Here is a 13,328-nt window from a genome sequence, read left to right on the forward strand (position 1 = left end):
CAGCTGTGTCTTTTGTACTGCAAGCTCACGTTTTATAAGCCTGTAAATAGCAGTCATGCATTTTCAGTCCACGGTTTTAGGACATGAATTATCTTTTGCTGTAAGTCACAGCGGACACCACTTAAAGAAGGATATACTCCCCAAAGTCTTCTATGTACTAAGGGCTGGTTTCACAGAAGGTATGCTTCTGAATTGCTTTGGGAGTAACTTCACTGAGGAAAGCACCTGTGAAACAGTGCAGTGACCAAAGGGCATCTTCAAAAGCAAACTATGCAACAAGAATTGTAGGATTTTGCTGAAGCAGCAACTTTTGTTTCCCATCTACTTTATTGCATAAACAAAGTAGAAACAATATTTTATGGGGGTTTATTAATAAGGGTCATTAATCTGTCTGGGAGTGTGTGGAGGAGAAGGGTGAGTTTTGTGGGGCAAAGCTGATTCCTCACTACAAATTTTACACAGATTCATTGTAAGTCCTAGCCCTAGAATAACCATTTAACAAGAAAAGATGCTTTTCTTGGACAACAGCCATTAATCTGGCCAAAGCTCTCATAACAGCTAGCCAGGAATGCTAAACTACATGAACTTAGGAAGCCTCAGTCTGTCTAATTGGGAGGTAGAAATCCAAGTGTTAACTTGCAGCTCAGCATCTTTGCTGGTTGCAAATGCTATTTGGGCCATATAAAACTATGTTTGGGGTTTTGGGGTTGGGGTTTTCTCCCTTTTAGAAAAGAAAAGGGACAGCAGGCTGAAGGAGCCATGTACATAAATGTGTTTCCAAGCTCTTTAAGCCTGATCTGGCATTGCTAACTAGGAAGGGTGAGTGGTGGCTGCTCCTATGCAAACAAGATATTTTTTTTAGGCTCTGGTCACACATGTCTTCAGTCCTTTGTCATCAGGGTGACACTGTCACAGAGTGCACTATCACAGCATTAGTGAAGGCATCATACTCCAAGCAGTGGAAGGTAAAATTACTGGTACCACTTCGTTGTGCCCTAGTGGCAGAGCAGAGCCAACCCGTGGGAGAAAGGAGTATAAGACCTGCAGACCTAAGCCAAATAATACTGATGCCAAACTGTTTGTTGTCAATAAGACTTCTGGTGACTTGTACTAGTGCCACTTCAAGGTGTAAGCCCTTAAGTCAATGTATACACTGCAGAACTTTATGGGAAAGCTCAGATAAAAGGGTATATAAGAAGATAATAGCTTAGAAAAGCTTTTGAATCTGGAGTTTAAAGACCCTTGTAATACACAGTTACAGAACTCCAGCATCTCAGAGAGCCCATTTCCCTTTGGAAGCATTCACGAGGGTGTCCTCTAATGGATTTCTGCAGCTTTGCCCTTGTCCTTGCTCCTTCCCAACACAGCTGGCCCAGAACAAACCCCTATGATGCCTCTGGTCTTGCAGAGGCAATGAAAAAGGCTGTTGCAGACAGTTGAGTAGGTCAGAATGAGACATTAATGTTGAGGCACACTGAAAATGTCAGACCCAACCCAAGCTTCTGAAACTAGATGGCAACTCACTCATCAGCTTAAAAAACTGACTGTCACACGGTAAATTTGATTCTTTGTTGGGTTTGCACATGTCAGTAGATAAGAACCAGCGATACCAGAAACTAATCTCAATCCCCTCACAGTTGTTTTGGAATGGGGTGAAATAACAATATAGAGCTCTGGGGCTTTATAACTTCATGTTGTTCTCCTCTCTTTAGCCATCACAAGTCCTGTCTAGTAAAATTCTGAGCCATTATATCAGGCTCTCTATGGTTCATTGAGAAAGAACAAAGGGAACATTCTCTCCAAGGTTATAATTCTGACAGGGGTGGAGGGAAATAGTGTCTAAGACCAGTTGAGAAAAGTTCTAGCAGCAGGACACTTATTAAAATAAGTATAGGCTAGAAATCACAGTGATGCAGGCAGAAAAAAGCCTGACTTGTAACTTCAGTTCTTAAAGAAAACAAAAGTTTGATCCCAGAAGGAAACCTGAATATTTCTGAAAGGCTTGATAGCAATCTCTTAAGAAGCAGATTTGATATCAAAGTAACTCTGTTTGCTTTTCTCTGTAAGGTGCTGATTTGATTTCCCATTGGGCACCTAAGCAAAGAAGAAAACACCACCACACACACAAAGAAGGAAAACAAACAAAACCCACAGCTTCAGCACCATATGATCCCTCTTTTCAATAGCAGAGCACATGTTAGACAAGTCTGTTCTGCTTCACCCTAACATGCTGCAACCTGTCTTCCTCACTGAACATGAGGAAAGCTGCACATCCAGATTCATCCAGAAATGTTTAAGTGAGACATACTTTGTCCTTAGTGAAAATCATTAGCAAAATCTCCACACCAAAAGTGCACAATGGAGTCGAAAAATTCCCTGTTGTTGAATAAGAACCACCTAGCATGGGATAGGCTTTGGAAAGCTGCAGAAACATGGTCAGACTTATTTCCCTATCTCTGCTTAGACTGAAATGTACACTGTTGGTTCAAGGTGCCTTAGAGCACTTAACACAGGACAAGCATGGGATCAATCAACTGAACATAACAAAATACACAAGCTGACTCAAAAGAAAATAAGTTTGAGTCCAGAGGTGGCCACAAAGATGCTACGAGGGCTGGAGCAGCTCTGCTCTGGAGCCAGGCTGAGAGACCTGGGCTGGTTCAGCCTGGAGAAGAGAAGGCTCCTTAAGGGGAGACCTTAGAGCAGCTTCAGTGCCTAAAGGGGATACAGGAAACCTGGAGAGGGGCTTTGGACAAGGGCCTGTAGGGGCAGGACTATTCTATGGTTCTATGGAACGATGTTGTCTTACTGCTCACATTAAAACAAATATTTAAAAGTCTAACTAAAATTATCACACTTTCATACTTGCAAGGTTTCTAATATATAAATATGCTGACTTTTCACCACCTGTCCACTTCCCCCATCTAGGAAAAGGATGAAGGCTGGAAAATGGCTCCGAGTAATTTCCTTTCAATAATGGAGGAAGGAAACAGTCAATACAAAGGTCAGTAGAAAAAGATAACAATTACAGCTGGAATGTTCTTCTAATTCAACTTAATTTGAATGTCATTCTTATAAGGTCAAGCTGGGCAGCTGCCCAAACTACTGGAACATTACAGAAATGAGGACATTAGATCGGAAGGTATTTAGGAAAGGAGCCTGTCAGTACCTCAAGTCTTCTTAGGAGTCTCTCAAAATCATTGATCTAATGATACAGAAAGGTACATTTCTATGAGTAAAAGTAACCAAACTAGAAGCAATGTGCTGTAATGTTTGTGCAAGGGCTTTTCTGAGGGCAACAAAAGTGACATCTGAAGTAATTCCAAAGCATTACTGAAAATGAAGCCTCAGCATTAATGTCTTCATGCTCCTGTAACTCTGCCTTCCTCTGTCCATGAATTCATTCACCTACACACAGTACAGCTACCTAAACATCACTGGAGTTCATGAAGACTACTATTCCTCTAGACCTGTATTGGGCAGTTTTACAAGCTGCTGAACTGCATTTGCCAGACTCAAGCTAAAACACTTATATTGTTGGAAACAGTTGTGTGACACCTACTTTCACACTGGAACAGCAAGAGTTTAAGTGGAGCAAGTCTAAAGAAGCCAAAATCATTACCTCCATCTTCCTGGGGTTTATTTTTGAAGTACCTTGTGCTATGAGGCAGCAAGATGCTATTTCCCCCATTACACAGCTGCCCAGTTGATACTTAGGACTTGCTCAGTGTTGCAGAGGATAGTTGAGTTCAACCCAAATACTCTATGGCCCAAACTCTGAAGTGTAGTGATATTACATATTTCTAATCGGGCATCACAAGATTCAAATCCTTTTGCCAGGAGGTTGGAAGTGGCCTTTTTAAGAAGAGTTTCATGCTTCAGATCATTTATTTCCATGAACAGTCACAAGCTGTTACCTGAAATTCAGGGATATTGGAATTAGCTACTGCTCTGTAGAGTGAACGCTAATGCTGCTGAGATGGCCATGGTTAGCAGTCACATTAGTGCACTGGGCTGGCTTTGAGTCCTGAGCTAGAGGTATGCATATGAAATAATCCACAGAGAAGCACACATGCTATTTTAGAAGAGGTCATATAAATTGCATTGCATACACACACGCATGCAATAAATAGCTCCTGTAGCTGGATGACCCTGTCTGTAGCAGAATACCAGGCTCTGCTGACCAGCCAGTGCAAACACAACATCCTCAGCCTCCTGGCCTCGCTTTAAACTAAACCTTAAAGCATTCTGTTGGTCTATAAAAGAACAACACAGCATCTAACACTTAGGAGTTATTGATCGCTTCTTTTTAAGTGAAGGGCCTCTAACCTAGTGGCTAATATAGGACTTGGAAAATTCACTGCCAGATAATGTCAGGGGCAGCTGCCTAACCTGTGGGGATGTCACTAGTTTGCCTGCAGTGGATATTAACCACTCATCAAGTCACAAACTGCAATAAACAATTAAGATTAAAAAGACCCCAAGGAACAAGAATCTATGGATCCTTTTAAACCCAGTACCTCTGTGAAACAGCACGTGGTGACCCAGTCAGAAAAGTGTTTAAAACCTCATATAACTCCCATGTAACATCCCCTTTCCCCAAGGCTGAAATTCCAGCCTGGAAGAGGTACCTTTTAACTAGGGCAAATCAGCTTTCCCTCTTAACATCCTACATGACATCTGTTATGCCATCTGATGACCTGCACGTAATGTAAAGAATTTAATGTCTATACCTCTGAGTTTCTTTCCTCATTATCAAAGAAAATGCACCATCCTTCTCCATCTCTACCCTTTTCACTTGTGAAACTCAGAATACTCTCCTGCAAAAACTATTCCCTATGTGTGAAGTCACAAATACCCTGCGCATAATTGGGCTCTGAAAATTTATAGGGAGTAGAAATAGCAGCTAGTGTTATAATAACTGGGCTTAAACTTGAATGGTCTCCTATGGGTACTGTGAAAACCTTCCTGAATTTACAGTGCCTTAGAAATGACAGTGGGTAGAGGGAAAAGTACCTTCAACAGAACAGATTCATAAAGGAGCCTATGTTTTCAAGTGTAATTCTTAATCATCTGGAAATCGAATTAGCACATGCTGCTGGAGATTAGCTGTCATTTATAAAGATACTATCAGGACTTGAAATGCAAGGAAATACAAGGTATGAATTGTCTTCCTTTAAATTGCCTCCAAAAACACAGAAGACGTTTCCGTTAAAAAGGCACCTTTTGCTATTAGTGGAGAATTCAGACATGCACCAAGCTTACCAGACATCATTTAGTTTTCTTTCTAAAGAGCAAGTTGCAATTTGCCTCCATAAAAGTAAAGTTATGGGCTTTGGGTGGTCATCATCAGTTTGCACAAGCTTCCTCTGTTAGGTCTCCTGATTACTTATCCTTTACAGAACACTAAGAAATAGAGGTGCTCTATCAGGTGGGTCTTGTCTCTCTTAGGGAAAGACTTCATCTGCCTCTCAATTACTGCATCAAGCTTTAAGCTCCCCAAAGGCAAAACTTTCTCTGTGTTAGGAAGGACCCTAAAGCTCACCCAGTTCCAACCCCCTGCTGCCACAGGCAGGGACACCTTCCACTAGAGCAGGTTGCTCCAACCCCCTGTCTCCAACCTGGGCTTGAACACTGCCAGGGATGGGGCAGCCACAGCTTCTCTGGGCACCCTGTGCCAGCGCCTCAGCACCCTCACAGGGAAGAGCTTCTGCCTAAGAGCTCATCTCAATCTCCCCTCTTTTAGCTTAAAGCTTAAGCCTACTCCTTGATCCTGGACCATATTTCAGCCTCATGTGAATTACTACAAAGGCTAACTCACAAGGTCGCCTCAGTTTTAACTTAGCATTAGATAGCAACAGAGAACAGGGAAACTTCCTGGTTTAAATTAAACACCTTCCTTTGGTCTCCAAGCCTGCATTATACCAGCAAAGAGACATGCACAGAGAGCACACTCCTCAGGACAGGAGTCATTTTTGACTCTTCATGGAAAAAAAAAAAGCACTATGCTATTAAACAGAGAGAAGAATGCCAGCTTTGGGCACAATATGCTTTGGTCAATGCTGTGGTATCTGCTTTTGAAGGTGAACAACACTCCAGGTATTCAGCTTCTCAACCTCCAAATGACAGCCTCTACATCCCATTATCCTCCTGAAGTTTGATAGCAATTTACAGCCCAAGGCAAGGAAAAAAGTTACCCTCAAGACTTACAGATCCTAACAAAACAGGTCTCTGCACTTGGGAAGGGTCCCTAGAGCCTGCTACTTTCATACAGCTAGTAATTTGATAGAAGCTGCTGACAAGTACCTATTTCTTGCGCCCAGCAGCAGTTGGAGAAACCGATGGCTTTTGTAACTTTCTTCTCCTTTTTTCTTCCTTTTGGATAACAGCCGTTTGGCAGAACAGAGACGAGGGATGGGATTTTCTCCAGGATCACGACCCGGAGCTGATGAAAGAAGAGAAACGGGGAGAAGTGGAGAAGGAGATCAGAGTGCAGGTGTGCTTACAATAGTCCAAGGACACTAATAATGTGCACTGCCTGTGTATCTCTCTCTACAGCTGTAAGAACTGGCCCTGGCATAGACCTTAGCTCCTTCCAGAGCCCCTGCTATCTGTTCTTTGCTTTAATGCTTGTTTAGCTGAACATTTGACTGAAGTGCGGTGGCACAACAGCAGACCTAGGTTAAACTCTGTCTGTCTGATAGGTTGATGCATTGATGCGGCACAAACTGGAGAATCTCAAGCTGGCTGTGGATGGAGAGAAGAGTTCCAAAGCCAAGAAAGGGAAAAAGAGTGATAAGGTAAGGGCAGCAAGTTGGGAGAATTCAGAGTCTATCTCAATTCTCCACCCTGTATTCAGTGCAAACCCCAGTCTCACAGATACCAATGTCGAAATACACACCCTAAACAAACATTCACTGAATCTCAAGTCAGAACCATTTAAAAGTCTTTTTCCTTTAGCCATTATTATTCCTTAACCTTTATAAACATGCGTAGGACAAACTGAACTGTTCCAGAGATAAATCTGCAAAATAGATCCGATTTTCAAGAGGGATACACACCCTATTGAAATCCTGTAATGCAGTCAAACAGGAAAATCCAAGCAATCCCTCTCTTGGAGGTGACATGTTCAGATTAATACAGTTTTCCAAGGAAGGCGCAGATCTGGGTGCCAGGAATTTTTCCAGCTGCTGGACTGGTTAACATACAGCAAAATAATGCACTTTGAATGCTTTGGTGTAACCTTTCATTTATCCATACAACACATAGACCACCTACAGCAGGTACACGTTAATTATGTTACTGTTTACTATTGAAGGGTTTGGGAACTTACAATTGAGCCAATTAAATATAATGCAGATCTTTAACCTGTTTTATGAGTTACCCACTGGAACACAGCACATGTCATGTTCACATCTATACACAGAATTCCACAGCTTGTGGTCCCCTAAATTCCTTACCCAAGCATTTAAACTATAGATCATGTCAGTGCAAAATAACTCAAAGCTTACAGACCCCACCATTCAATCAGCAGATGCACTTCAAATACTCAGGGCAAATAGCCAGCCCTAATCTCATGTTGTATTTCATTTCTATAATCCTTTTAGCAAGCAAATACTTGCTGTTGCTGTACTTCTGCTCAAATTATCTCTAAAAATGCTCTTTCATCTGACAGGGGCAATTTAATAACACAAAACTGAAGCAGCTCTGAAAGCTGATACCAACTGGGTTGCTGAATCCCTTTCAAAAATAGGGAGGCTGAAGATACCCAGACAAAACATTACAACCATCTTCCCAAAGTCATCATGGGCAGATGCATTTAGATCAGCTAAACTCTGCCTCAGAATGTCACACTAGAGTTATCAAGTGTTATGTTTGGAGCTGTTTGGGGTTTTTTGAACTTTCAAGATAGGATTGGAATAGTTTGGGTGGAGGGAGGTTATTTAACTCTTGTTCTCCCAGCTTGTGCCAGTAGCCTGAGAGAACAAGGTGGGAAAAGAGGGGGCGAAAAGTACTAATTGAGTAATAGAAGTTCCCTAAAGGCTTAATCGGGGGGGATGGGGGGGGGGGGACGACAGGGACGGGGAGGGGACAGGGGGGACAGGGGGGACGGGACACAGGGGGACAGGGGGGACAGGACGACACACGACATAGATGCAACCAAACAATTGCCTGGGGTGGGGAATGTAAGGAGGTATGAGATTTTAGTCAAAAAACATCTTCCTTGTGCAGAACCATTTGAATTTGGCATTGGCAAAGGCTTTTTTTCTAATTAGTATTTGCAGAAATACCCCAGTCCGTAAACCAGTGCATACATCTGCCCAGCCTTCAGATCTGCTGTATGAAAATTTGGCCTCTATAACCAGAATCATATGAGCTGGAAAGGTTCAGAAGCAGGTTATTCGTTTGTTATTCAGCAAAAATCCTCTAGGCTTTCAAGGCATGTGTTACCCATACCTTTCCCCTCAAATATGAGTGCAAGTAACAGTGGGTTTGAGTTCTCATTGTAGCCATGAACATGTCTGGAGCACAATGTAAAAGCATTCTCAGGAGGATTCAATATTCTTCAGATAAATCAAACCTTTTCTGCACTGTCAGTAGGGAATGGGCAGCAAGGGTCATTTCTTAAAGTGAACTCTCATAACTGGAATTTTCTGTCTACGGACAGTTACCCCAAATTCCCAATGCTGCATTTGGCCATGCGCTGTGTGCTAAGGAGGGATTTCTTCTCCTTTCTTTGCAGGAAGACACCACAGTAGAACTCAAGTGCTTTTTGTTGCCAGGGAACACTCTATTGGACACCTTCCACTAGAGCAGGTTGCATCAAGCCCCTGTGTCCAACCTGGCCTTGAACCCTGCCAGGGATGGGGCAGCCACAGCTTCTCTGGGCACCCTGTGCCAGTGCCTCAGTACCCTCACAGGGAAGAACTTCTGCCTTCTATCCAACCTGAAGAGAAGGTCTAAGTCCCCACCCAGCCTAGAGGAGCCTGTTATAAAAGCACCTTTAGGTGAAAGAGAGAGGGCCAGCATCTGCCAAAGTGTTTGATGTCTAAAAAGTTGGTGGCATCCTCATCTCAGTGCAGTCTTTTTACTGATATGTTATTCTGAGTCCTTCCCTTTCTGCTGACAGCCCCAGCTCAGCACAACCCACCAGCTTTACAAGTATTTCATCTAGATGGATGCCATGTACCACCACCATAGTGCACATAGGATTTAGCAGCCAATGGTGCTTCTCTTGGGAATCTGCAGCGAAGTAAACCACAACAGACCTATCTTCCCTTGGGAAGTGGTGCTTCCCTTGGGAATCTGCAGCAAAGTGAACCATAACAGACCTAGCTTCTTTAGGCTGGGTTTCCACCCAACATCAGAGCTGGCAGATAAGCTCTCTGCAGTTACTGACCTGGAAGTTATGTTTAAGTGCTTATCAGAGTGCTTTTTATTAAGCCCATTGTGCTGCTTTTCCTGCTCTGCTCCCCCAAGGATTTGTTTCCATCCAAGTGCAGGTAAAGCATCCCATTGCAGCTGAGCACACCCACACATACACAAAGGCATACTCAGCACTGGGGGAGAAAAACAGAAAGAGGGGACATAGGAGCCTAAGCATGTAAATAGGCCTCGGTAGCATCTCAGTGCAGCTTTGGATATCAATGATGCAGTTGGGCAGAAACAAAGAAAACCAAAAAAGCAAAGCAATGACAAGAATATCAACCTTAGTATAAAGACCTGATAAGAGCAAAGCCATAATGAATAAGGCCCAAAGACAGGCTGGGTCAAAAATGAGGAAAGGCTGGATTTGAGGGCAGTGGCTCAGAACTGCTGTTGGATTTTCTGTATCTGATGGAGATTAGTGTCCACAGCTCTCAGCCAACTGTAAGAGCTGTAACTTCTTTGGATGCTGTAGCTAAATCCAACAGGGATCACAGCTCAGACACACCCCCCCCCCCCCCCCTTAGTGAGAGCTTAATAATTAGTGCGAACATAGAATCATAGAATGGTCTGGGTTGGAAAGGACCTAATGATCACCCACTTCCAACCCCCTGCCACAGGCAGGGAAACAGTCCACTAGACCAGGCTGCTCCAAGTCCCATCCAACCTGGATGGAGCATTCACAACCTTCTTGGGCAACCTGTTCCAACATCTTTGTCCCAGGACTTTTTCTGTAGAAGTGTCAGAAGCTGCTGTCTCTATCTTGGCATTGCAGGAAAGACTTAAACCAAAGCAGGTGCATGCACAAGCACCACACATGATCCAAGGAATCCACTCACTTCACACACTGCTGCTTACACACTACCATTTCCCTAAAACCACAGGAGCGCTTTTCTCTTGGTACCTTCCCACAGACCTGCTGGCAGTAGCTGCTCACAGCTGATGGCAGCAGGACTCAGATAACCACAGCCAAAGGGTGACACAGATCCTGCAGTTCCAACATGGAACAGTTCCCTCAGTGAGACATTTTGGCTACTCTGTGCCTTCTGGTGCCAGAGACACTGCTCTGGAGTCCAGTCTGAAATGAGGTCCGTGTTTGCTCATAGCAGCCTCTGAGCTATTCAAACCATTTTCATGAGCCCACCCAGTAAGACGAGATACTACACTGAGCACAGAAGTCAGTCTGCTGTCATCTGCCAACTAATAGCTAATACAGTTCACTACATGTGACTTACCAAAGCAGAAAATAACCAAGTGAATGGATGGCTACACAGAAGCTAGGCTGACATTTCGGAGACAGAAACAAGGAGATTTCCATTATAAATGATGAACGTGTTCACATTCATTAAACATTATCATTTTCTAAATAAAAGCCTTTCCCAATAAGGCATTTTGGGGGAAAGCCATTGTCTACAATTCAGAGTTCCCCTTATGGCATCTCAGTGTTTGCCAAATTCCCCATAAATGCTGTTTATGTTAATTAGGAAAACACATTTTCCCCCTGCATAGTTCATTTTTGTGTTGCTCTTGAGTTACTTTATTGGTGAAGCTGCCTTGAGGACAATACCAGTTGGCCAATAAATTCAGCATATGCTTAGTGCCTTTACATAGGTAGAAATGAGCTTTTCTTCCCAGGCAGACCCTATGATATGTAATTTCTAGCTTGTTGGGAGAAAGCTAAAAGGACAAAGCTGGAGAACAGCAGAAATAAACAGCTGACAGTCTATTTCCTCAGTTGTTAAACCAGCATGGCATATGCTTTGTTCTTCCCATTCCTTTGCTGCAAAACAAAGCCCCACTGGCACATTCTAATGAGTATTTGCTGCCAAGCTTATTTATGTAGAGAAACCTGAGGTGTAGTTCTGCAGATAGGGTTGTTGGCTTTATTCCCATACAAAACATAAGAACATCGCTTTTTCCGTGTTAGCTTATCCATATAGTTCTGGGGTTAGTTTATCTTTTCATCCAGATGATGTCTGTTGCATTGCAAACAGTAACAGTCACTGACCCATTCACATTGTGATGTCCTTGGAAACGTACAATTCATGTGTTTGTGAACACTGCTCATCCATCCTAGGAAGACAAACACAAAAGAAACCAACACCAAAACCCCCCAGCATTTTCTATAGGATTCTTTAACTCAACAACACAGCCTCTAGAGCTCTGCAGAGCTTAAATGTAAGCCATGGAAGAAATCCCATGGTGCACAAATACTGCTGTGTAAATAGTTCCAATGAAGTAATTCTAAAGTGCTTTGCAGAACTGAACTGTGGACACGAGTGGTGGGCACTAACATGGATTAATGATGTCCTCTCCACAACTAATTATCCCTAACTGTGTTTATGGTTTGTGAGCTTTAATTAATGGAGGGGCTTGTCATTACTGATTCACATCTTTCTTATTTCTGTTTTCCATGGGCTTTTTGCAGTAGGTAGAGAAGTGAGACACAAGTCAGAATCTTACCATAGGTTAAGCATGCTGAAATTATCAGATAGTAAGTAATATATTCAGATAGATGTAATAATCAGATAGATATAGATAGGAACATCTCCTATGCTCTTATAAACAGGGATATGACTTCCTTTCCCTTCAGGCATTCAAGGATACGATTTTTCCCTTTGGGTTCCTTCAGTGACAAGGGCCACATTCAAACACAAGCATTTGCTGTTCTGACTCTCCCTCTTCCTCAATACATTCAAAACCACATCTCTGTGCTAAGGTCACTAATTCCTGTCTGGTTTTGTGGTCCTCAGAAGAAAACAACCACAAGGAAGAAGATATCTGAGCTGGAAGAAGATCTAACTCCTGACAGGTAAAGAGAGGACCTGCTTACCTGAGATTGAGTGCATCCTTTTTGCATTAGATATACTATCAACCCATTTAGTTTGTAATTACACCAAGTGCATCTCAACACTACTATGCTTACCAGCATCAGGAACTCTATGGTACATAAAACCTCTTTACTAACAGTTATAAATATGCATAAAAAGCCTAGATTCTAAAAACCCCACTTTTACAAACACATATGCTTTACCTAAAACCTTTTTTGCATTCCCAGTGAACACAGCAACCTACACACAGCCCCTTCCTGACCAATGGCTTTATAGCACAACACATAACAGGCCAACAGAACACTGCTTTCATGCTCCATAGCACAGATCCTTGTTTTCCCCAACTTCAACAATGCACACAGATTAAGATCCCCCTTCTGCAACACCACACCACTAGGACCAGTCGCCATCAGCTTCAGTCAAGTTAATTCCAGTATGCAAAGGTGAGCACATGCAGCATTTAGGTGGGATATAGGCCCCATTTGCCTGTTTCCCATCATCTCTGCAGGTGCAGAAGCACAGAGCAAATCTGTTGAGTGTCAGATTTTCCATTCCAGCTGAAACCTGATAAGGCAGGCTGTAGACAGGCCCCTGTACTCCATAAATCACCCTTCATGTACATAACATAAATCTTACTTATTATAGAATCATAGGATGGTTTAGGTTGGAAGGGACCTTAAAGCTCATCCAATTCCAACCCCCTGCCACAGTCAGGGACACCTTCCACTAGAGCAGGGTGCTCCAAGCCCCTGTGTCCAACCTGGCCTTGAACACTGCCAGGGATGGGGCAGCCACAGCTTCTCTGGGCACCCTGTGCCAGCGCCTCAGCACCCTCACAGGGAAGAGCTTCTGCCTAAGAGCTCATCTCAGTCTCCCCTGTTCTGGCAGGTTAAAGCCATTCCCCTTGTCCTGTCCCTACAGGCCCTTGTCCAAAGCCCCTCTCCAGGTTTCCTGTAGCCCCTTTAGGCACTGGAGATGCTCCCAGAGCAGCTCCCTTAAGAAGCGTTCTTTTCTCCAGGCTAAACCAGCCCAGATCTCCCAGACTTGTCAGTAAGAGTTAGAGTAGAATCA

At 43.2% G+C, this 13,328-nt stretch overlaps 1 protein-coding gene across 1 annotated transcript in view; it reads left to right on the forward strand.

Annotated features, from left to right (window-relative positions):
• IQCA1 (IQ motif containing with AAA domain 1) overlaps window positions 1-13,328 on the forward strand; it is a 95,224-nt gene that overhangs the window by 54,731 nt on the left and 27,165 nt on the right. The window contains exons 9-12 of the mRNA XM_062642250.1: window positions 2,929-3,004; window positions 6,390-6,496; window positions 6,705-6,800; window positions 12,180-12,238. Of these exons, the coding sequence (XP_062498234.1) occupies window positions 2,929-3,004; window positions 6,390-6,496; window positions 6,705-6,800; window positions 12,180-12,238 (338 nt within the window). The remainder of the gene's footprint in view (window positions 1-2,928; window positions 3,005-6,389; window positions 6,497-6,704; window positions 6,801-12,179; window positions 12,239-13,328) is intronic.

The sequence above is a fragment of the Pezoporus occidentalis genome, unplaced genomic scaffold (genome assembly GCF_034315485.1).
Source record: "Pezoporus occidentalis ecotype Australia unplaced genomic scaffold, CSIRO_AGI_Poc_V1 ctg118, whole genome shotgun sequence".
Lineage (NCBI taxonomy): Eukaryota > Metazoa > Chordata > Aves > Psittaciformes > Psittacidae > Pezoporus > Pezoporus occidentalis.